At 46.1% G+C, this 25094-nt stretch overlaps 1 protein-coding gene across 1 annotated transcript; it reads right to left on the reverse strand.

Moving 5' to 3' along the window:
* Positions 1–3010: 3010 nt before the first annotated feature.
* On the reverse strand, positions 3011–24650 carry CLEC4C (C-type lectin domain family 4 member C). The gene is made up of 7 exons (XM_050749584.1): positions 24207–24650; positions 22385–22543; positions 21696–21788; positions 14557–14667; positions 11367–11512; positions 4540–4655; positions 3011–3279 (listed from the first exon to the last, which is right to left on the reverse strand). Exons 2-7 carry the CDS (start codon positions 22413–22415, stop codon positions 3138–3140), a joined length of 639 nt encoding a protein of 212 aa, XP_050605541.1. The 5' UTR covers positions 22416–22543; positions 24207–24650; the 3' UTR covers positions 3011–3137.
* Positions 24651–25094: the final 444 nt, after the last annotated feature.

Genomic DNA, 25094 nt, shown 5'->3' on the forward strand with positions numbered 1-25094 from the left:
TCTCATTTTGGACTTCTGACCTCCAGAACTATAAACAAATTAACTTGTGGCCAGGCACAGTGGCTCACACTGTAATCCCAGCACTTTGGGGGGCGGAGGCAGGTAGATGGCTTGAGCCCAGGAGTTCGAGACCAGCTTGGGCAACATGGCGAAACCCCATCTCTGCAAAAAATACAAAAAAGTTAGCTGGGCATGTTAGTGCATGCCAGTCCCAGCTACTTGGGAGGCTGAGGTTGCAGTGAGCCAAGATCGTGCCACTACACTCCAGCCTGGGTGACAGAGTGAGTTCCTGTCTCAAAGAAAAAACATAAATAATTTGTGTTGTTCTAAGCCATTTTGCGTTGATTTGTTACAGCAGGAACAGGAAACTAATGTGGCTATCAAATGTAATTTTCCCATCTGCTCGGGAGGTGTCCACCTCATAGTGCTGAGTTTGTGTATGAAATGATACTGCACAACAGCAAATGTAGATCAGAGGTTCTCAATTCCAGAAACTTAAACATGGGGATGTCTGGGGTGAGGCATTTTTTAAAAAGCTCTCTAGGATTGTGATTATATTCCGCAAGCAAGGCTTAAAACTACTCATATGGATGGGCAAATGAGAGGAACTGGTTAAGTTGATCTCTAAGAGTTAAACTGATAAATTCTACATACAGTGGTTAAGGTGAGGTCAGATCTTTCTGGTTTTGTTTTTGTTTTTTTTTTTTTGAGATGGAGTTTCGCTCTGTTGCCTGGACTGAAGAGCAGTGGCGTGATCTCGGCTCACTGCAACTTCTGCCTTCCAGGTTCAAGTGATTCTCCCGCTTCAGCCTCCTGAGTAGCTGGGATTACAGGTGCCCGTCACCATGCCTGGCTAATTTTTTTGTATTTTTAGTAGAGAGGGGGTTTCACTGTGTTGGCCAGGCTGGTTCTGAACTCCTGACCTCAAGTGGTCTGCCTGCCTCAGCCTCCCAAAATGCTGGGATTACAAGCGTGAGCCACCGTACCCGGCCAAGGTCAGATCTTTCAAAATAGCCCATCCTAAAGAGTGAAGAAATCAGTGGCTGAAAAAATGAAATGATTCTGTTGCATCAGGATGATCAGGGCACAATCTCAGGAAGTTGGAAGTCACACTGGGAAAATCTACAAAAGTAGTCATGGATGGAACCAGCTTTATTGTCATTCTAATCACTATACCAGAGCAGTGAATTACTCTGATGTAAATATGATGTATTTTTACTACACTAGAAATAAAGTGACCTGTAGGAACCTTAGTAAAAAGAAGAATAAGAACAAATTAGGGAACATTTGAGGTGGCAATCCATACACAGAAACTCTGAACCAAAGAAAAACTTATTGGGATATCTGAGGACAAGGAAGATAGTTCTGTATGCCAGCTAACCAGGAGAATAATCATCTCTAATTCTCCTCTCTGTGCACCTTGAGATGAGATGCCAGCCCAGGACTGAACAAATATTAAGAAGCCCAAGTAATTTACTGGACCTAAGCAAGAACACTGCCTTCTTTGGATATCTTGTTTTCTTGTGTACCTTGCTTCATAGTCTGCTTTCAGCTAAAATTAATAAATCAGAGCGAAATGGAAAACCTTTTGACCAAACACAGAAAGTACATCAAATACTGACATCAGTACTGCATGATTGGCTTGCTAGGGCTGTAATAAAATAGCACAGACTGGGTTACTTAAACAGCAAATACTTATTTCCTCTCAATTGTGGAGGCTGGAAGTCCAATATCGAGGTGCCGGCAGGGTTGGTATCCTCTGAGGACTCTCTCCTTGGCTTGCAGATGGCCACACTCTTGCTGTGTCTTCACATGGTCGGCCTACTGTGTACGTACACTCCTGGTGTCTTTGGGTGTGTTCAAATATCCTCTTCTTTTACTTATTTCTTTAATTTTTTTTTTGAGACAAGGTCTTATTCTGTTACCCAGGCTGGAGCACAGTGGCATGATCATAGCTCACTGCAACCTCAAACTCCTAGGTTCAAGCGATCCTCCCACCTCAGCCTCCCAAGTAGCTGGGACTATAAGCACGTGCCACCACACCTGGCTAATTTTTTTTTTCTTTTTTGAGATGGAGTTTTGCTTTTGTTGCCCAGGCTGGAGTGCAATGGCGTGATCTCCGCTCACTGCAACCTCCACCTCCCAGGTTCAAGCGATTCTCCTGCCTCAGCCTCCCAAGTAGCTGGGATTACAGGCGCCTGCTACCATGCTTGGCTAATTTTTGTATTTTTTAGTAGAGATGGAGTTCCACCATGTTGGCCAGGCTGGTCTTGAACTCCTGACCTCGTGATCCACCCAACCTCAGCCTCCCAAAGTGCTGGGATTACAGGCATGAGCCACATTACCTGCCTGAATTTCCTCACAGGACATCAGTCAGATTGAATTAAGGCTCTTAATGTCCTCATTTCAACTTAATTTCCTCTGATAAGGTTCTATCTCTAAATAGACTCCCATTCTGAACTACTGTAGGTTACGGCTTCAACATGAATTTGAGGCAACACAATTCAGCCCATAACAGGCACCTCATCCCTCAGCTGTCAGAAAATAAGAGCAGATGCTCATGCTCCCTCTGTTTTTCTGCAAAAGCATTCTCCAGTAGTCTCTGGCACATAGAAAAATGTTCACTAAACACTAATTGTATGAATGAATAAATGAGTAAATGAATGTGTGAATGGATTATATCATAAGTGTAATAGGTAGCCGGGCGCAGTGGCTCACGCCTGTAATCCCAGCACTTTGGGAGGCGGAGGCGGGTGGATCACCTGAGGTTGGGAGTTCGAGACCAGCCTGACCAACATGGAGAAACCCCGTCTCCACTAAAAATACAAAATTGGCCGGGCGTGGTGGCACATGCCTATAATCCCAGCTACTAGGGAGGCTGAGGCAGGAGAATCGCTTGAAGCTGGGAGGTGGAGGTTGCGGTGAGCCGTGATCGTGCCATTGCACTCCAGCCTGGGCAAATAAGAGTGAAACTCCGCCTAAAAAAAAAAAAAAAAAAAAAAGTGTCATAGGTGACAGCCTACTAAAAAATTTTAGGGTCATTCCTTGTACAAAACTTACACAGAAATTAAAAAATCAAGTTAGCTTTCTACAATGGTGGATGCCAACAAAACACATTTCCATGGAGAATATTTCATTTATATGTAGATCTTCTTCATCTTGCAAATGGACTTCTGAGGTACATGACAGTGAACGTCATTCCAGCCCCATTCTTCTGAACGGAAATTTATTATCGCACAACGCTCATCAGGGCTATTGGGTTCACCTGAGTGCCAGAATCTGAAAGGCAGATAAAGGACAGTGGTGTTTTGAAACAGTGTTTTGGGGCTGGGCACAGTGGCTCATGCCTATAATCCCAGCACTTTGGGAGGCTGAGGCGGGTGGATCACCTGAGGTCAGGAGTTCGAGACCAGCCTGACCAATATAGAGAAACCCCATCTCTACTAAAAGTACAAAAAAATTAACTAGGCGTGGTGGCACGTGCCTGTAATCCCAGCTACTAGGGAGGCTGAGGCAAGAGAATCGCTTGAATCCGGGAGGCAGAGGTTGCGGTGAGCCGAGATAGTGCCATTGCACTCCAGCCTGGGTGACAAGAGTGAAACTCCGTCTCAAAACACAAGAAACAGTGTTTTGGAAAAAGTGAGAGGCTGGGAGAGAGCTAGCGTTAAACAGTGTGAAAGTCAAAGTCACGCATACCCAAACCACCTTCCCACTTCTGCTGCCACGTTTTGTAAAACCTCATGTTCAGGCAGTTTCCTCTCCACCTATGTCTCTGGTATTTCCCTTGAAAACTGTTCCCACATGACCTAGTGGCCTGTCATCTTAATCAACTCGGCATACATTGAACACCCCCCGGCAGATATCCCAGAGGATTCCTTCATTTTGGCCATCCCTATGTCCAATTGCCATAGAACTTCCAACTCACAGAGTTAAATGATTCCAAGATTTTTTTTTCCCTGGTCCCAAGTATTAATCAGGTTCTATGCACTGCTTTCGGAGTCTGAAAAACTAGGGAAATTCCCTGGATCTGCTATTTAGTCTCTGTTATTTAGTGCAAGTAATTTAATTTCCCTGATTCTCAGTTCTTCTATCTGAAAAAATGGGAACTAGAACAATGTCCCTACGTATTTGACATAATTGATATGTCAAAAGTGGTAATCTGTACTAAAGTGCTTTAAAATTTGTAAAGAAATCATAAATGGCTGGGCATGGTGGCTCACACCTATAATCTGAGCACTCTGGGAGGCCAAGGCAGGCAGATCACTTGAGGTCAGGAGTTCCAGACCAGCCTGGTCAACATGGTGAAATCCATCTCTGCCAAAATTACAAAAATTAGCCGGGCGTGGTGCCACGTGCCTGTAATCCCAGCTACTCAGGAGGCTGAGGCAGGAGAATCACTTGAACCTGGGAGGCAGAGGTTGCAGTGAACCAATCACACCACTGCACTCCAGCCTGGGTGATGGAGTGAGAGTCTTGTCTTAAAAAAAAAAAAAAAAAAGCACAACCCTTGATGTCAAATAGACCCAGTTCTATACTCACGTGACATTTTTATTGTATGGTGTCTGATCAACCCATTGCCAATGTCGCCAACCCTTTGGATCTGACAGCCCCAGAAAATAAGCAGAATTTATTTTCAGATTCTGAGTGATGAAATCCTGAGGGAAGAAAACGGAAGAGTCATAGTTGATAAAGCAGGAGCACCCTCATCTCGGACAAACACCGCCATTTTAAGTTCCAGCTCCCTTTCTTGCCTCATGCATTTCAAGGAAATCACTTCCCTTCTGACCACAAGCAGACAGAAAGAGCAGACAGTAAAACACAGATAAGACAGCTCAGGCACAGAGGGAGGTGGGGGGAAAGTCTCTTGGGTAACTGCCAAGCTTCACCTTCATACAATGGGCCCCAGTAAAACCGTGGGCCTTAATAAGCACATTCCTTTCCCTTCAGGTGCACTAAGATAGGGAAGCTAAAAGCAGACTCCGGGGGGCTATGCCTGCAGCTGCAGAAAGGTGTATGGGAACAGACACACAACTCTCCCTCCCAGATAAGCGCAACACTGTCTCAACTTAAAAAAAAAAAAAAAAAAAAAAATTGCGCGGTGGCGGGCGCCTGTAGTCCCAGCTCCCCGGGAGGCTGAGGCAGGAGAATGGCGTGAACCCGGGAGGCGGAGCTTGCAGTGAGCGGAGATCTCGTCACTGCACTCCAGCCTGGGCGACAGAGTGAGACTCTGCCTCAGAAAAAAAAAACAAAAAACAAAACTCTTAGTCTGTAAGAGAGTGTGCCCCTGACCTAACTCAGCCAGAGGCTCCTCTCAGGTTTATTTTCTCTAAAATAAACCTGTCTTGACCGGCAAGCCGCCTTTCATATTTCTTTCCTCTTTCTTTAATTCTTACAATAGCCTTTAGCGGGGACTCAAGTTGAACAGAGTTCTTATGGCCATAGGAAGAAAAGAAGAAAAGGAGATGACCCAGGAGTCACCACAAAGGGCCCCTGCCCAGGAGCAGAGGCCTCTGGCTGAGCAGGCCTGGATCAAAGACATCACTTGTGAGCATGATGTTTGGCGTGTACAGGAACATGCTCTAGCCGTGGCCATCATAAATCCTCATGTCACACTTGCTTTCCTATTTCTTTGCTAAGTGACGGCATTCTTCAAGGCTCTGCGTATTGTGAGGAAATTTCTCCCTCGCTCCTAATATAGTCTTCTTGTAAAGGGAGTTGAATTAGTATATCTTTAGGTTTCTCTCTGCACCCCACCCACCTAGTTATTTATTTATTTATTTTTTGAGACAAGGTCTTACTGTCACCCAGGCTGGAGTGAAGTGGCGTGATCTCAGCTCACTGCAGCCTCAACCTTTCAGACTCAAGCAATCCTCCTACCTCGGCCTCCTGTAGCTGGGATTACAGGCATCCACCACCATGCCCCGCTAAGTTTTGTATTTTTAGTAGAGACGGGGTTTCGGCCATGTTGCCCAGGCTGGTCTCGAACTCCTGGGCTAAAGCCACCCTCCTGCCTTGGCCTCCCAAACTGCTGGGATTACAGGCTTGATCCACCACACCCAGCCAGGAAAGGGTATTTTTATTTTTATTTTTGAGACAGAGTCTCATTCTGTTGCCCACATTGAAGTGCAGTGATGCAATCTCAGCTCACTACAACCTCCACCTCCTAGGTTCAAGTTATTCTCATGCCTCAGCCCCCCGAGTGGCTGGGATTACAGGTGCCCACCACCACACCTGGCTGATCTTTGTATTTTTAGTAGAGGCAGGGTTTTGTCATGTTGGCCAGGCTTGTCTTGGCCTCATGTGATCCGCCAGGTTCGGCCTCCCAAAGTGCTGGGATTACAGGCGTGAGGCACCGAACCTAGCCCCATATCAGTTCTTGATTGTCAGTTCTTGCAATTTAATTTTTTTTTCGCAAGTCCTCATAATATTTCTTCTCTGTGAGGCAATTAATTGTTTCTAAGTATTTCTATATAACTGCATGTTATATAAATGATTGATAACAATGCTGGTATCAACACTGAATGTAGTGGGACTTCTACTTTACTTTCAATAATGGTGGACTAAGTAATTTGGACCAAACTTCTTGGCAAAATCAACTACATAAGCTGGATGAAACATGAAAAACTTTAATGTCTCAAAAGGTCACAAAATAGTAAAAATTACCAGGTCAAGAAGCCAGAGAGAATGAAAAGCAAGGAAGATGTGCCTGGAAATCATGGCTCCTTTCTCTCTAGGGAAAAGTTTGCTGATCCAGAAAAGGCAGTAGAAGGGCTGAACAGCACATTCCTCCCCCGCCCGCACAATCTCAGGATGCTAAAGTTTAAAAATTTAAAAGTTTTGTGTTGTGGTGGTTTATGCCTGTAATCCCAGCACTTTGGAAGGCTAAGGTGGGAAGATTGCTGAGGCCAGAAGTTGAGACCAGCCTGGGAAATATAGTGAGACTTCATCTCTACCAAAAAATAATTAGGCCAGGCGCAGTGGCTCACACCTGTAATCCCAGCACTTTGGGAGGCCGAGGCAGGTGGATTACCTAAAGTCAGGAGTTTGAGACCATGGGGAAATCCAGTGTCTACTAAAAATACAAAAATTAGCCAGACGAGGTGGTGGGCGCCTATAATCCCAGCTACTTGGGAGGCTGTCGCAGGAGAATCGCTTGAATCCAGGAGGCGGGGGTTGCAGAGAGCCAAGATTGTACCACTGCACTCCAGCCTGGGCGACAGAGAAAGACTCCGTCTCAAAAGAAAAAAAAAAATAATAATAATAATAATAATAATAAAAACTCTGGGCTGGCCGGGCGCGGTGGCTCAAGCCTGTAATCCCAGCACTTTGGGAGGCCGAGACGGGCGGATCACGAGGTCAGGAGATCGAGACCATCCTGGCTAACACGGTGAAACCCTGTCTCTACTAAAAAAATACAAAAAACTAGCCGGGCGTGGTGGCAGATGCCTGTAGTCCCAGCTACTCCGGAGGCTGAGGCAGGAGAATGGCGTGAACCCGGGAGGCGGAGCTTGCAGCGAGCTGAGATCCGGCCACTGCACTCCAGCCTGGGCGACAGAGCAAGACTCCGTCTCGAAAAAAAAAAAAAAAACTCTGGGCTGAGCATGGTGGCTCACATCTATAATCCCACCACTTTGGGAGGCCGAGGCAGGTGGATCACTTGAAGCCAGGAGTTCGAGACCAGCCCGGACAACATGGTGAAACCCTGTCACTACTAAAAATACAAAAGTTAGCCAGGTGTAGTGGTGCATGTCTATAATCCCAACTACTCAAGTGACTGAGGCATGAGAATCACCCGAACCTGGGAAGTAGAAGCTGCAGTGAGCCGAGCTCATGCCATTGTACTCCAGCATGGGCGACAGAATGAGACTCTGTGTCCAAAAAATACAAACCCACCCCGTGCCCAAAAATAAAAAACAACTTTGCATGCACACTCCAAATGCTTCAGGTCACTTTTTGTTTTCTTTTTTTGACAGAGTCTTACTCTGTCACCCAGGCTGGAGTGCAGTGGCACAATCTCGGGTCACTGCAACCTCCGCCTCCGGGGTTCAAGTGATTTTCCTGCCTCAGCCTCCTGAGTAGCTGGGATAACAAGCATGCACCATCATGCCTGGCTACTTTTTGTATTTTTAGTAGAGGAGGGGGTTTCAGCATGTTGGCCAGGCTTGTCTCAGACTCGTGACCTCAGGTGATCTGCCTGCCTAGGCCTCTTAAAGTGCTGGGATTACAGGCGTGAGCCATGACGTCCAGCCACAGGTCACTTTAAAATTAAGATATTTATAATAATAATAGCAGTAGTTAAAATTAGTTATTGTTTACTATATGCCAAATATTACACCATGAGTTTGCATAAGTTACTTCATTTAAATCTTACAGCTACTACTGTGAGGAAGATAGTGTTGCTCTCTCCATTTTACTAAGTCTCAGGAAACAGATTTAGAAAGATAAAGTTGTCAAAGGTCACACAACTAATAAATAACAGAGTTCTAACTCTAGAGCCAGTATTCTTAAGCAGTACATGTTCTGTGTTACAAGAAAGATAGAGGTCTGTAATGAAATTTTAGAAAGCCAATTTTTTTTTTTTTTTTAAGATGGAGTCTTGGTCTGTTGCCAAGGCTGAAGTGCAATAGTGTGAGCTCGGCTCAGTGCAACCTTTGCTTTCTGGGTTCAAGTGATTCTCATGCCTCAGCCTCCCGAGTAACTGGGACTACAGGTGCGTGCCACCACACCTGGCTAATTTTTGTATTTTTAGTAGAGATGGAGTTTCACCATGTTGACCAAGCTGGTCTTGAACTCCTGACCTCAAGTGATCTGCCCGCCTTGGCCTCCCAACATGCTGAGATTACAGGTGTGAGCCACCACACCCAGCCGTCATATATTTTGTTTTGTTTTGCTTGTTTCTTTTTGAGATGGAGTCTTGCTCTCTCACCCAGGCTGGAGTGCAATGGCATGATCTCGGCTCACTACAACCTCTGCCTTCCAGATTCAAGCAATTCTCCTGCCTCAATCACCTGAGTATGTGGGACTACAGACATGAGCCACCTCGCCAGGCCTCAAATAATGTTGTACAAATAAGAAAATATATTTTGACATAGGTTTTCAGATTATTTTGAATGTACATGAACGTATATGAGACATTGTTAGTGGTTTGTGTACTTCCTTCCCTCTCCACCATATCAATTTATCTATTCATTCTTTCACTGAACATTTAAGCAGTCTATTGTCTGCTCAGACTCTGTGCTAAGTGTAGCATAGGAAGTCAAAACAAATAAAAGTTTACAACATGGCTGGGGAGACAGGATGAACAGCACTTTTGAAAACTTTGTAGAGTTAGGCAAAAATTAGTCCAGAGCCAAGAAAGAGGTAAGGGTAAATAGGCAGTAAATCAGACCTCATATAGATTATGACCTGGCTTTGAATCATTTGGATATTGTAGAAATTTCAGGCCCTGAAATTGCCATAATGTACTGTAGGACTTGTGCCAAGGCATGTGGCAAAAGCAAATGAAAATACTCTTTGGAAGCGAATAATATCTTAGGCTTCCATTTTTTTTTTTCTGTTTTGTTTTTGAGACAGAGTTTTGCTTTTTCACCCAGGCTGGAGTGAAGTGGCATGATCTCGGCTCACTGCAACCTCTGCCCCCTGGGTTCAAGCGATTCTCCTGCCTCAGCCTCCTGAGTAGCTGGGATTACAGGCATGCGCCACCATGCCCAGCTAATTTTTGTATTTTTAGTAGAGAGGGGGTTTCACCATGTTGGCCAGGCTGGTCTTGAACTCCTGACCTCAGGTGATCCACCCACCTCAGCCTCCCAAAGTGCTAGAATTACAAGCATGAGCCACCGTGCCTGGCCTCCAATTATTTTTATAAATAATTTTTCAAGTACAACATCCACCACACAAGGATAATTTGAAACATACTATAGGCCAGACGTGATGTCTCGGGCCTATAATCCCAGCACTTTGGGAGACCAAGGCAGGTGGATCACTTCAGGCCAGGAGTTCGAGACTAGCCTGGACAACATGGTGTAACCCCATCTTTACTAAAAATACAAAAATTAGCCAGGAGTGGTGGCATGCACCTGTAATCCCAGCAGCTCAGGAGGCTGAGTCAAAGAATCACTTGAACCCAGAAGACAGAGGTGGCAGTGAGTCGAGACTGCGCCACTGCACTCCACCCTGGGTTGACAGAGAGAGACTTTGTCTCAAAAAAATAAAAGAAGAATATCTGGGCACAGTGGCTCATGCCTGTAATCCCAGCACTTTGGGAGGCCAAGGCAGGTGGATCACCTGAGGTGAGGAGTTCGAGAACAGCCTGGCCAACATGGCAAAATCTCATCTCTACTAAAAATACAAAAATTAGCTGGGCGTGGTTGCGGGCACCTGTAATCCCAGCAATTCGGGAGGCTGAGACAGGAGAATCGCTTGAACCCAGGAAGCGGAGATTGCAGTGAGCAGAGATCTCGCCACTGCACTCCAGCCTGTGCGATAGAACGAGACTCTGTCTCAAAGGAAAAAAAAAAAAACAAAAACTGGCCGGGCACCATGGCTCACGTCTGTAATCCCAGAACTTTGGGAGGCCAAGGCGGGTGGATCACGAGGTCAGGAGTTCGAGAACAGCTTGGCCAATATGGTGAAACCCCGTCTCTACTAAAAATACAAAAATTAGCTGGACATGGTGGTGGTTGCCTGTAATCCCAGCTACTCGGGAGGCTGAGGCAGGAGAATCTCTTAAACCCTGGAGGTGGAGGTTGCAGTGAGCCGAGATTGAGCCACTGCACTCCAGCCTGGTGACAGAGCAAGAGTCCATCTCAAAAAAAAACAAAAAACAAAAAAAAATCCAGCAACAACAACAAAATAAGCTTAAGCGTTGAACATTATAAAGTTTGATAGCATATTTGAAAGAGAAGCAAGATAAATTCTAGATTTGGAAAATACAATAACTGAATTTAGATGTTAATATATGGTTTTAATAGCAGGATTAGACATGGTTGAAAAAGATTAGTGAAGTGGGAGGGCCGGGCGCTGTGGCTCAAGCCTGTAATCCCAGCACTTTGGGAGGCCGAGGCAGGCGGATCATGAGGTCAGGAGATCGAGACCACCCTGGCTAACACGGTGAAACCCCGTCTCTACTAAAAATACAAAAAATTAGCCGGGCGTGGTGGCAGGTGCCTGTAGTCCCAGTTACTCGGGAGGCTGAGGCAGGAGAGTTGGTTGAACCTGGGAGATGGAAGTTGTAGAGAGCCGCAATCGTGCTGCACTCCAGCCTGGGCAACAGAGCGAGACTCGGTATCAAAAAAAAAAAAAAAAAAAAAAAAAAAAAAGACTATCAGTTAAGAAAGGAAACAGATTAGCTGCCTGTTAGAACATACCTGCTCTTCCTTGGTGTTGATCACCACCAGATCAGCCCCCATCACAGAACAGTTATTTTGACTCTTAGTCCAAGACTGCATCACGGTAGAAATAAAGTAGCAACTAGACTGAAATGATGTCCAAGGGGTTGGGCAGCAGCTCCAATCTTCCCAAAGGAGTATAGAAGAAGAAAAAATATTAACAGAGAATTCTCCTCACATAAGGTTACAAGCTTAGCTCGCTAAGGTTTAATTAGTTTTCATCTATGGATCTCCATGGATTTTCCAAAGCTGAACTCATTTACTGCTGTATTTACTAATCTCTAGACCATTTCACTCTATATTGGGACCAGCAAACTTCCTGCAAAGGGCCAGATAGTAAATATCTTAGGATCTGGGGGCCATAAGGTCTCTGTTGCAACTACTCAACTCTGCTACTGCAGTATGAAAGCAACCACTGGCAATATGTTACCAAAAACAAACAAAAAAAAAGAATATGGCAATAAAATGTCATTTACAAAAGTAGGCAGCTGTTTGAGTTTGGCCCATGCCTTAGTTTTCCAGGTTCTGCTTTAAACCCACAAAAATTATTTTAATGATAAATACTTGCCGGGCGCAGTGGCTCACACCTGTAATCCCAGCACTTTGGGAGGCCAACGCGGGCAGATCACGAGGTAAGGAGATAGAGACCATCGTGGCTAACATGGTGAAACCCCGTCTCTACTAAAAATGCAAAAAATTAGCCGGGTGTGGTGGCAGGCGCCTGTAGTCCCAGCAACTTGGGAAGCTGAGGCAGGGGAATGGCGTTAACCCGGGGGGGCGGAGCTTGCAGTGAGCGGAGAGCGCGCCACTGCTCTCCAGCCTTGGCGACAGGTTTTTGTTGTTTTTTTTTTGAGACGGTGTCTCGCTCTGTCGCCCAGGCTGGAGTGCAGTGGCCCGCTCTCCGCTCACTGCAAGTTCCGCCTCCCAGGTTCAGCCACAGCCACCCGAGTTGCTGGGACTACAGGCGCCCGCCACCACGCCCGGCTAATTTTTTTGCATTTTTTAGTAGAGACGGGGTTTCACCTTGTCAGCCAGGATGGTCTCAATCTCCTGACCTCGTGATCCGCCCACCTCGGCCACCCAAAGTGCTGGGATTACAAGCGTGAGCCACCGCGCCCGACTAAGACAAATACTTTAACTTAAGGTTCTCATCATTTATTGGTGGTCATATATGAACCATGTCTACATCTTTAGCAAAAATAACTTTGACAATGTTATATTTGCCACTAATAATTGTAGCTAAAAATATCATTTAGAGTTTAGCTTCTCATTTTAAAGAATGAGTCTAGAATAAGACAGATCTGGGTTGCAACCTCATTTTCTGTGCTGTAATTTTGGGAAAATTATGTAACCACTCTATGCCTTAAATATTTTTCTTTTCATTTGTAAATGGGAATGTTTCTTACTCAGAATATTGAGAGGTTGAGGTGACATAATACATGCAAAACACTTAAGAGCGGTAAGTGCTGACAGATCCGTCTCTCCTTCGAAGCACCAGTTTTTCCACTGTCAGCACAAAACAGATTATACAAATTCCCTCTGACAAACAATGTAGAGCATGTCAAAATGTTTTTCTTTATATTTTGGCATACATTATACCAAAATAAATATTTAAAAATTTTTTTTAGAGACCGGATCGTGCTTTGTCATCTAGGCTGGAGTGCATAATCATGGCTCCCTGCAGCCTTGACCTGGGTTCAAGCGATCCTCCCACCTCAGCCTCCCAAGTAGCTGGGACCACAGGGGTGCGCCACCTAATCTTTTTCGTATTAATCCAGCTAATTTTTTTTGTATTATTTGTAGAGACAGTGTCTTGCTTTGTTGCCCAGGCTGGTCCAGAACTCCTGGGATCAAGTGATCCCCTGGCCTCAGCTGCCCTGAAGTGCTGAAATTACAGGCATGAGACACTGAGCCTGGCCTCCTATGGTAGTTTTGAGGAACAAGCTCTTGTCATCTTTTTATCCCGCACAGTTTTTCCCTGTAAGTAGAGAATGATTTCATTCTTGAAATAACAGTTTGATGCCCTTTGGGTCCATGTTTTCTTCCCGGAAAGGACTAAGGCCATTGAGACATTTCTGATGTAGAACTTGTTTCTCTCTGGCTCTGCACACGAGGCTGTAGCAGTCCCTGATTCTGGACACAGCTGACCAATTATCCCTCAGGAGGTGAGTAGGCCTGGACTAGGGAGCAACATTTTGGCCTCACTCTAAGCCATATTTCATGATTCGGTTTTACCATCAATAAAGCTGATAATTTTATTTTTTATTTATTGTTATCTTTTTTTAGACAGGGTCTCACTTTGTCACCCAGGCTGGAGTGCAACAGTGTAATCGCTTATTACTGCAGCCTCAACCTCCTGAGCTCAACTGATGCTCCCACTTCAGCCTCCAAAGTAGCTAGGGCTACAGGCAGGTGTCAACATAGCTGGGTAATATTTTTTTTGAGATGGAGTTTCACTCTTGTTGCCCAGGCTGGAGTGCAATAAGACAATCTCAGCTCACCTCCACCTCCCGGGTTCAGGCCATTCTCCTGCCTCAGCCTCCCGAGTACCTGGGACTACAGACGCCTGCAACCATGCCCAGCTAATTTTTTGTATTTTTAGTACAGACAGGGTTTCGTCGTGTTAGCCAGGATGGTCTCAATCTCCTGACCCCGTGATCCGCCTGCCTCAGCCTCCCAAAGTACTAGGATTACAGGCGTGAGCCACTGCGCCTGGCCTTTCTTTTTTTTTTGAGACAGAGTTTCACTCTTGCTGCCCAGGCTGGAGTGCAATGGCATGATCTCAGCTCACCACAACCTCCACCTCCTGGGTTCAAGAGATTGTCCTGCCTCAGCCTCCCGAGTATCTGGAATTACAGGCATGCACCGCCACGCCCAGCTAATTTTTTTGTATTTTTAGTAGAGACAGGGTTTCTCCATGTTGGTCAGGCTAGTCTCGAACTCCTGACCTCAGGTGATCCACCCGCCTCACCCTCCCAAAGTGCTGGGATTACAGGCATGAGCCACCGCGCCTGGCCTGAGGTGTCTATTTAAGACACCAAGTAGATAAAGAGTGCAGTAGGAAAAACCAGGCCTCAGTTAAGAGTTTTAGTGCTGACGATAATAAACCATCAGACTAGGAATTTGATTAATAGCAAGGGAAGTCTTGTTGCTCATTGCAGAGTTGTACCTTCCATGTCCTTTCCTTCCATGACGCAGGTCAGGCTTGGATAATACTGTTGATACTCTTGTAACTTGGACAGCCGCTTGACAGTTTTGCTATACATAAAATTGTGACTTGCTGGGAAAGAGAAAGCAGAGTTAGTTCTCATTTTTTTTTTTTTTTTTTTTTTTTTGGAGACAGAGTCTCGTTCTGTTGCCCAGGCTGGAGTGCAGTGGCCGGATCTCAGCTCACTGCAAGCTCTGCCTCCTGGGTTCACGCCATTCTCCTGCCTCAGCCTCCCGAGTAGCTGGGACTACAGGCGCCCGCGACCACGCCCCGCCAATTTTTTTTTTTTGTAGTTTTCTTACAGACGGGGTTTCACCGTGTTAGCCAGGATAGTCTCGATTTCCTGACCTCGTGATCTGCCTGCCTTGGCCTCCCAAAGTGCTGGGATTACAGGCGTGGAGCCACTGCGCCCGGCAGTTCTCATTCTTTTAAGTGGAGCTATGTTGTGCTATAAAACCTTATGCTGTGGCCGGGCACAGTGACTCACGCCTGTAATCCCAGCACTTTGGGAGGCCAAGGTGGGAGAATCACTGAGGTCAGGAGTTCAAGACCAGCCTGGCCAACATGGTGAAACCCCATCTCCACCAAAAATATAAAAATATAAATATAGGCCGGGCGCGGTGGCTCAAGCCTGTAATCCCAGCACTTTGGGAGGCCGAGACGGGTGGATCACGAGGTCAGGAGATCGAGACCATCCTGGCTAACACGGTGAAACCCCGTCTCTACTAAAAAAATACAAAAACAAACTAGCCAGGCGAGGTGGCGGGTGCCTGTAGTCCCAGCTACTCGGGAGGCTGAGGCGGGAGAATGGCGTGAACCCGGGAGGCGGAGCTTGCAGTAAGCTGAGATCTGGTCACCGCACTCCAGCCTGGGTGACAGAGCGAGACTCCGTCTCAAAAAAAAAAAAAATATATATATATATATATATATATATAAAAAATATATTTTTATTTATATTTAAAAATAAAAAATAAAATTAGCCAGCTGGCCAGGCGCAGTGGCTCACGCCTATAATCCCAGTGCTTTGGGAGGCTGAGGCTGGTGGATCACTTGAGGTCAGGAGCTCGAGACCAGCCTGACCAACATGGTCTACTAAAACTACAAAAATTAGCTGGATATGGTGGCGGGCACCTGTAATCTGAGTTACTTGGGAGGCTGAAGCAGGAGAATTGCTTGAACCCAGGAGGCGGAAGTTGCAGAGAGCTGAGATCGTACCATTGCACTCCAGCCTGGTTAACAGAGCAAGACTCTATCTTGAAAAAAACCACTAGCCAGGCGTGGTGGCAGGCGCCTGTAATCCCTGCTGTTCAAGAGGCTGAGGCAGGAGAATCACTTGAACTCGGAAGGCACAGGTTTCAGTGAGCCAAGATCTTGCCATTGCACTCCAGCTTGGGCAACAAGAGTGAAACTCCATCTCAAAAAAACAAAACAAAACAAAAAGTAACCTTCTGGCCAGACATAGTGGTTCACACCTGTAATCCCGGTACTTTGGGAGACCAAGGCAGGCAGATCACCTGAGGTCAGGAGTTCAAGACCAGCCTGGTCAGCATGGTGAAACCCTGTCTCTACTAAAAATACAAAAATTGGTTGGGCATGGTGGCACATGCCTGTAATCCCAGCTACAGGAGTCTGAGGCAGGAGAATCACTTGAACCTGGGAGGTGGAGGTTGCAGTGAGCAGAGGCTGTGCCATTGCACTCCAGCCTGGGCAACAGAGCGAGGCTTTGTCTCAAAAAAAAAAAAAAAAAAAAGACCAGGTGCGGTGGCTCACCCTTGTAATCGCAGCAATTTCAGAGGCCAAGGCGGGCAGATCACGAGGTCAGCAGTTCGAGACCAGCCTGACTGACATGGTGAAACCCTGTCTCTACTAAAAATACAAAAATTAGCCAGGCATGGTGGTGCATGCCTGTAATCCCAGCTACTTAGGAGGCTGAGGCAGGAGAATTGCTTGAACCTGGGAGGCGAAGGTTGCAGTGAGTCAAGATCACGCCTCTGCATTCCAGCCTAGCAACAGAACGAGACTCCATCTCAAAAATAGTAATAACAGGCCAGGCATGGTGGCTCATGCCTGCAATCCCAGTACTTTGGGAGACTGAGGCGGGCGGATCACGAGGTCAGGAGATCGAGACTATCCTGGTTAACACGGTGAAACCCCATCTCTACTAAAAATACAAAAAATTAGCCGGGCGTGGTGGCAGGCACCTGTGGTCCCAGCTACTTGGGAGGCTGAGGCAGGAGAATAGCACGAACCCGGGAGGCAGAGCTTGCAGTGAGCCAAGATTGAGCCAGTGCACTCCAGCCTGGGTGACAGAGCGAGACTCTGTCTCAAAAAAAAAAAAAAAAAATAATAATAAATAATGGGCCAGGAGTGGTGGCTCACACTTGTAATCCCAGCACTTTGGGAGGCCGAGACAGTCGGATCACAAAGTCAGGGGATCGAGACCATCCTGGCTAACATGGTGAAACCCCGTCTCTACTAAAAATACAAAAAAGTAGCTGGGTGTGGTGGCGGGTGCCTGTAGTCCCAGGTACTCGGGAGGCTGAGGCGAGAGAATGGCATGAACCTGGGAGGCTGAGCTTGTAGTGAGCTGAGATTGAGCCACTGTACTCTAGCCTGGGTGACAGAGCGAGACTCCATCTCAAAAAATAAAAATAAAAAAAAAATAAATAATAATAAAATAGCCTTATACTCTTACAAAGTCTGCAATGCCTCTCTCATCCCATTTCAAGCCATACTGCTCTTTTCTCATGCTTCTTTCTCTGCAGGCCCAGTAAAAAATACGTCCTCAACCCTTTCATATATCAATTTATCTTGTTTGTTTATAAGTTTGCATGTGTATATATCTTGGTATTCCCCTACTATAACATACAGTCTAGTGAAGGAATTTCATTGTATTGACGCTATATACCCAGCACCTAGAAAAGTGGCCTGCTCACGGGAGGTGTTCGGTAAGCATTTGTTGATACTAGGTAACAGCATCTAATTCTATTAATCTTGAAATACCACAGGCCTTTTGGTTTTTCTAAAGTTTTCTGATGGCTGTAACTGTAAGTAAACCATTTGGGTCAAATTAAATATAAAGTAAAACCTAACCTTTTGGAGACATTTAGACATCTTTCACTAAAAATGGTCTCTTTTGTTCACTGGTATGCACATAGAGCAAGATCTGACTTTTCACTTATCCTCACTTAATTCTTTATTCATGTATTTCATCATTCTGATTTTGAGACTAAACCTAGTCAAACTCTTCTATTTTCTCTTAATTTATGTCTGTAAGTTCTTGCATGTCTTCTTTCCTCTCAAATAATTAAATAACCATCTTGTATTAGTCCGTTTTCGCATTGCTATAAAGGAATACCTGAGACTTGGTAATTTATAAAGAAAAGACATTTTACTGGCTCACAGTTCTGCAGATTGTACAGTAAGCATGGTGCCAGCATCTGCTCACCTTCTGGTGAGGCCTCAGGAAGCTTTCAGTCATAGTGGAAGGCAAAGCGGGACCCGGCATATCACATGGCAAGAGAGGGTGCAAGAGAGAGTGAGGGAGAGGTGCAGATCTCACCCAAACTCAGAGCAAGAACTCACTCATTCCTTCGAGGAGGGCACCAAGCCATTCATGACGGTTTCACCTGCATCACTCAAAACCTCCTGCCAGGCCCCACCTCCAACATTGGGGATTTCAAATTTCAAGGGATAGTTGTCCCTTCCAAATTTCAAATTTTCAACATGAGACTTGGAAGGGACAACTATCCCCACCATATCACATCTTTAAGCCCTTTTGTCTCTTGCCCTTTGTTATAAAAAGCAAAGCAAAGTTTAACCTTAGTAATAATTCTGCTTCTTAGGGTTACATTGAAAACTGTGAGATGTATTTACAACTAGAAAGAAACTGAAGACTGTATCATCAACACATTTTTACTTGACATAGGAAGTCATCGTATTCAGTAACTTCCTCACAGATGTTTCATTTCTGTTTCTAATCATTCTATTAGATAATAGAGCACATGTTGATACCCAAATAGTAAACGAGAGAGTTAGGAAATTTCTCAGGTGTCACAAAAATATAAAACTTGGCAAAGGGAGTAGCAGTTAAATAATAGTTTACTTTGTTTATTCTTCCATTGTATCACTGTATAAACTTTTTTTTTTTCTTTTGAGACAGGGTCTCTCTGTCACCCAGGTTGGAGTGCAGTGATAAGACTGTGGCTCACTGCAGCCTCAACTTCCTGGGCTCAAGCGATCCTCCTGCCTCAACCTCCTGAGTAGCTGGGACCACAGGCACGTGCCACCAAGCCAAGTTATATTTTTAATTTTTTATAGAGACAGGGTCTCACTCTGTTGCCCAGGCTGGTCTTGAACTCCTGTCCTCAAGCAATCCTCCCACCTCAGCCTCCCAAAGTGCTGGGATTACAGGTGTGAGCCACTGCCTGGCCATATGAACAGTTTTTCCTGTCATATTGGGAAGAATCTCATGTGAAGATTAAAACCCCACAGTAATACAATTACAGCATCATAGAAAGAATAATAGTTATGTTCCCAATAGAGACTTTTTTTTTTTTTTTTTTTTTTTTTTTTTGAGACAGAGTCTCGCTTAGTCGCCCAGGCTGGAGTGCAGTGGCGCGATCTCGGCTCACTGCAAGCTCCGCCTCCCGGGTTCACGCCATTCTCCTGCCTCAGCCTCCCGAGTAGCTGGGACTACAGGCGCCCGCCGCCTCGCCCGGCTAATTTTTTGCATTTTTAGTAGAGACGGGGTTTCACAGTGTTAGCCAGGATGGTCTCGATCTCCTGACCTTGTGATCCGCCCGCCTCGGCCTCCCAAAGTGCTGGGATTACAGGCGTGAGCCACCGCGCCCGGCGAGACTTTTTTTAAAACAAAGGAGCAGATCAACTAGATGGTACCTACCATCAGCACTCCCATCAAAGTGGAGTTATTGTTATAGAATGAATTGCATCCTCCCCAAGCTCATATGTGGAAGCCCTAAGCTCCAATTTGTGGTATTTGAAGATAGAGCCTTTGGGAGGAAATCAGGTTTGGATGAGGTGATGAGGGGGGGTTCTCATGATGAGATGAGTACTCTTATAAGAAGAAACCGTGAAGAGCTGGCACTCCCTCCATCATGTGAGGACACAGCAGGAGGGCATCACCTGTAAGCCAGGAAGAGGGACCTCACCAGATACAACCATCCTGGCATCCTCATGTCAGACTTCCAGCCTCCAGAACCATCAGAAAATAAATTTCTGTGTTTTTTTTTGTGTTTTTTTTTTTTTGAGAGGGAGTCTCGCTCTGTCGCCCAGGCTGGAGTGCAGTGGCCGGATCTCAGCTCACTGCAAGCTCCACCTCCCGGGTTTACGCCATTCTCCTGCCTCAGCCTCCCGAGTAGCTGGGACTACAGGCGCCCGCCACCACGCCCGGCTAGTTTTTTGTATTTTTAGTAGAGACAGGGTTTCACCATGTTAGCCAGGATGGTCTCATCTCCTGACCTCGTGATCCGCCCGCCTCGGCCTCCCAAAGTGCAGGGATTACAGGCTTGAGCCACCGTGCCCGGCCTTTTTTTTTTTTTTTTTTGAGACAGAGTTTCGCTCTTTTTGCCCAGGCTGGAGTGCAATGGCGCGATCTCGGCTCACCGCAACCTCCGCCTCCCAGGTTCAAGCGATTCTCCTGCCTCAGCCTCCCGAGTAGCTGGGATTACAGGCATGTGCCACCACCCCGGCTAATTTTGTATTTTTAGTAGAGATGGGGTTTCTCCATGTTGGTCAGGCTGGTCTTGAACTCCCGACCTCAGGTGATCCACCTGCCTCGGCCTCCCAAAGTGCTGGGATTACAAGCGTGAGCCACCGCGCCCGGCCTAAATTTCTGTTTTTTAACTCACTCAGTCTATGGGGTTTTTTGTTTCTGTTTGTTTTGTTTTGTTTTGTTTTGTTTTGTTTTGTTTTGAGACGGAGTCTCGCTCTGTCGCCCAGCCTGGAGTGCAGTGGCCGGATCTCGGCTCACTGCAAGCTCCGCCTCCCGGGTTTACACCATTCTCCTGCCTCAGCCTCCCGAGTAGCTGGGACTACAGACGCTCGCCACCTCGCCCGGCTATTTTTTTGTATTTTTTTACTAGAGACGGGGTTTCACCGGGTTAGCCAGGATGGTCTCGATCTCCTGACCTCGTGATCCGCCCGTCTCGGCCTCCCAAAGTGCTGGGATTACAGGCTTGAGCCACCGCGCCCGGCCGTTTTGTTTTGTTTTGAGACAGAGTCTCACTCTGTCACCCAGGCTGGAGTGCAGTGGCGTGATCTCAGCTCACTGCAACCTCTGCCTCCTGGGTTCAAGTGAGTCTCTTATCTCAGCCTCCCAAGTAGCTGGGATTACAGGCGTGAGCCACTGCACCCAGCTAATTTTTTTTTTTTTTTTTTTTTTTTTTGAGACGGAGTCTCGCACTGTGTCACCCAGGCTGGAGTGCAGTGGCGCGATCTCGGCTCACTGCAAGCTCCGCCTCCCAGGTTCACGCCATTCTCCTGCCTCAGCCTCCCAGTAGCTGGGACTACAGGCGCCCGCCACCTCGCCCGGCTAGTTTTTTGTATTTTTAGTAGAGATGGGGTTTCACATTGTTAGCCAGGATGGTCTCGATCTCCTGACCTCGTGATCCACCCGCCTCGGCCTCCCAAAGTGCTGGGATTACAGGCTTGAGCCACCGCGCCCGGCCTAATTTTTGTATTTTTAGTAGAGACAGGGTTTTACTGTATGGTCCAAGCTGGTCTTGAACTCCTGACCTCAGGTGAGCTGCCTGCCTCGGCCTCCCGAAGTGCTGGGATTATAGGCGTGAGCTACCATGCCTGGCCCAGTCTATGGTATTTTGTTATGGCAGCCCAAGCTGACCAAGACAGTTATGATCACATTTGGAAAATGCAACTAAAACCAGGCAAAGAAACCTGGAAGTATAGACAATTATCCAAAATAATTAATAATAGTAATAACTTATTTTATGAAAAACATGGCCTTCTCGGTTAGGGTTGCCATTTTATGTCTAGAAAGGGGAACCTGTTTCTTCAGGAAATCTATAGAATGTGACTGGGAAAAGGACCAAGAGATGACTGCACTCCAGCCAAGAACTTACCCACAGAACTCACAGTGAAACAGACACAGAGGAGCAAGATAGATACGACTGCCACAGACCAGACCTTCAACTGGAACCACCAGACTCCTTTCTCTGTCAGATCAGCAAGACAAATGCATAGTCATAATCTCCACTGCTGAAGACCCAGGAAGCCAGAGTCCCAAAAATCTTAGAACAACAAAATCAGTCTATGATCAAAACTAATTAAAACAGAAAAAATGTGAAAGCAAGAAGAGATTACAGAAATTACAGAGATTACAGAACAAATGACCAGTTAGTACCCTGGAACCCAAGACAAATCCAGGCAAAACTCATTCAGAGTAAACTGTACTTTCCAATTCCCTACTCACTTTACCTTTGAATCGCACAGCCTTGACCTCAAACTTCCAGGCTTAAGTGGTCCTCCTGCCTCAGTCTCTGAGTAGCTGGGACTTTAGGCATGTGCTTGCATGCCTGACCAAACTCATTTTCCTTTAAGGCCTTCTAGGCCCGAGTTGTTTTCTTTTTTTCTTTCATCTTTCCCTGATCCAAGTATCTTAGGTCCATACCTATTTCCATACTGAAATTATTATTATGTATGAAAAGCTGTCTATTTCTTCTTCCAAAGTCACCCCTATCACCTCAATGCCTGTTTCCCACTCTATCCTGCTGTTACTACCTTCCCTAGAACTGAGAAGATGAATGCTCACCTCGGTCTTGAGGCTCTTCCTCAGGCACCATTGTGTGTGCACACCCTTTGGACTTCCTCTATCAGGAGGTGCAGAAGCTCTTGTATCACTTTCCCTAAAGATGTGACTTTAGGGGGTCTGCTTCTTTCAAACAAGCCAAGCCCTTAGATCCTTCTTCGCCTACTCTTGCAAAGGAAGAGATGTGACTTAGGAGACTTTCTGCAGTGAGCTAAAGCTTTCAATTTAAAACATACATCATGTTCAGAAATAAGGAAACACAAACAAGGAAATTGAGAAATACATCAAAAACAGTTCATGGCTGCAGGTCTAATTTGTTTTTTTAGACAGGGTCTCACTCTGCCACCCAGGCTGGAGTGCAGTGGTGCAATCTTGGCTTACTGCAACCTCTGCTTCATGGGTTCAAGCAATTCTCCTGCCTCAGCCTCCCGAGCAGCTGGGACTACAGGCATGCGCCACCATGCCCAGCTAATTTTTGTATTTTTAGTAGAGAAGGGATTTCACCATATTGGCCAGGTTGGTCTCGAACTCCTGACCTCCTGCCGTTGCACTCCAGCCTGGGCAACAAGAGTAAGACTCCATCTCAAAAAAACAAATTAAAAAAAAAAAAAAAAAAAAAGCCTCTTCCTTTTGTAAATTTCCCAGTCTCAGATGTCTTTATCAGCAGTGTGAAAATGTACTAATACAGCCTCCCAAAGTCCTGGGTTACCATTGTGAGCCCACCACCTGCCCGGCCACTGCTGAGTAATCTTAATTAGAGAAAATCCATTATAGCCTGTGCTACTCAAATGGAGATGTTTGGTTGAAGGATGGTTACAACTACTGGTGAAATAGACACTGAGAAATAAATAACCTAGGTATTCCAGAATCTTTCCAGAGTTCAACTGAGATTTAATTGTAGAGTAGTGAGAAAAAAGTTTTGAGTTAGCAGCCGTCCATTGAGCTATTTTAGGACCCAGACCAATGAGATCCTTTCTAAGCTGTATACTTGCTGAAACAACTTAAAGTCCAGTTTGGTCTCTTGTCTACCTCCCATTTACAGTTCCCCAAACATCCCTCTGCCCCTGCCTCAGGGGTTCTGCCTGTTGCATTCCTCTGTCTTGGATTAAAATGTAGAGTAGGAGGGTATTCTTTTGAATATATAATGCTAAGAAGAGAGGAGCAAAGGCAAAAATGAGAAAAATAATTTAAAATAGAACAAATTATAAAAGCAGAAAGAGGCCGGGTGCAGTGGCTCAAGCCTGTAATCCCAGCACTTTGGGAGGCCGAGACGGGCGGATCACGAGATCAGGAGATCGAGACCATCCTGGCTAACATGGTGAAACCCCATCTCTACTAAAAAATACAAAAAACTAGCCGGGCTAGGTGGCGGGCGCCTGTAGTCCCAGCTGCTCGGGAGGCTGAGGCAGGAGAATGGCGTAAACCCGGGAGGCGGAGCTTGCAGTGAGCTGAGATCCGGCCACTGCACTCCAGCCCGGGCGACAGAGCGAGACTCCGTCTCAAAATAAATAAATAAATAAATAAATAAATAAATAAAATAAAAGCAGAAAGAATGATAAATCATTTTCTCAAAATAAAAGCAGAATTGCATGTAGGCCCAGGTCAGGTGCGGACATTCCAGCAGAATGCTATGAGTATGACCAGAGTATTGCAAAAGCTGCAGCTAAAGAGGACAAATCTAGATAAGAATTGGTAGACGGTTTGCTGACTTCCTCTTCTGGTTGGTGAGGGAGGGAGTCCCACGCTAGGGTTATGGGATGGCTGAACACACAACACTCGACACTGGACAGATAAGACTGACAGCAGTTTAGCTGCATGTACTCACGGCCTGAGGCAGGAGGGCACCACGCACCATGCAGGGTCAGATGGAGATTGCTCTTGGGAGAAGGGTGACTGTGGGAGGCAGGATCTGCTGTAACAAGAGGGTGAGGTGGCTCCTTTGTTCCTGAGGGAGGATGGGATTGGCTTCATTAAAGAATTTTGTGACTGGGCGTAGTGGCTCGCGCCTGTAATCTGAGCACTTTGGGAGGCTGAGGTGAGCAGATTGCTTCAGGCCAGGAGCTCACGACCAGCCTGGCCAATATAGTGAAACCCCATCTCTACTTAAAATACAAAAAATTAGCCAAGCATGGTGGCGCACGTCTGTAATTTCAGCTACTCAGGAGGCTAAGGCATGAGAATCGCTGGAATCTGGGAGGCAGAGATTGCAGTGAGCCGTGATCACACCACTGCACTCCAGCCTGGGTGACAGAGTGAGACTCTGTCTCAACAAAAAAAAAAAAAAAAGAAAGAAAGAAAGAAAAAAAAGATTTTGTGGGCCTTCAAGAAAGTGAAATCTATTAGCTTGAGGACCAGGTGGAGTGCAGCTGGCTCAGCTGAGATGGAAACTGACTGAGTGGGAAACAAACACTGTTTTGTTTTTTTGAGATGGAGTCTCGCTCTGGTCACCCAGGCTGGAGTGCAGTGGTAAAATCTTGGCTCACTGCAAGCTCCGCCTCCCGGGTTCAAGTGATTCTCCTGCCTCAGCCTCCCAAGTAACTGGGATTACAGGCATGTGCCACCATGACTGGCTAATTTTGTATTTTTAATAAAGACGGGGTTTCACCATGTTGGTCAGACTGGTCTTGAACTCCCAACCTCAGGTGATCCGCCTGCCTCAGCCTCCCAAAGTGCTGGGATTACAGGAGTGAGCCACTGCGCCCGGCCATTTTGT

This window comes from Macaca thibetana, chromosome 11 (assembly GCF_024542745.1).
Source record: "Macaca thibetana thibetana isolate TM-01 chromosome 11, ASM2454274v1, whole genome shotgun sequence".
Lineage (NCBI taxonomy): Eukaryota > Metazoa > Chordata > Mammalia > Primates > Cercopithecidae > Macaca > Macaca thibetana.

Coding starts and splice junctions, on each gene's coding strand:
- CLEC4C (XM_050749584.1), bottom strand. CDS start 22,415: ATGGTGCCTGAGGAAGAGCCTCAAGACCGAG. Junction 21,789..22,384: donor GGAAGAGCCTCAAGACCGAG/GTGAGCATTCAT, acceptor CTGATCTGACAG/AGAAAGGAGTCTGGTGGTTC. Junction 3,280..4,539: donor CCATACAATAAAAATGTCAC/GTGAGTATAGAA, acceptor TCTGCCTTTCAG/ATTCTGGCACTCAGGTGAAC.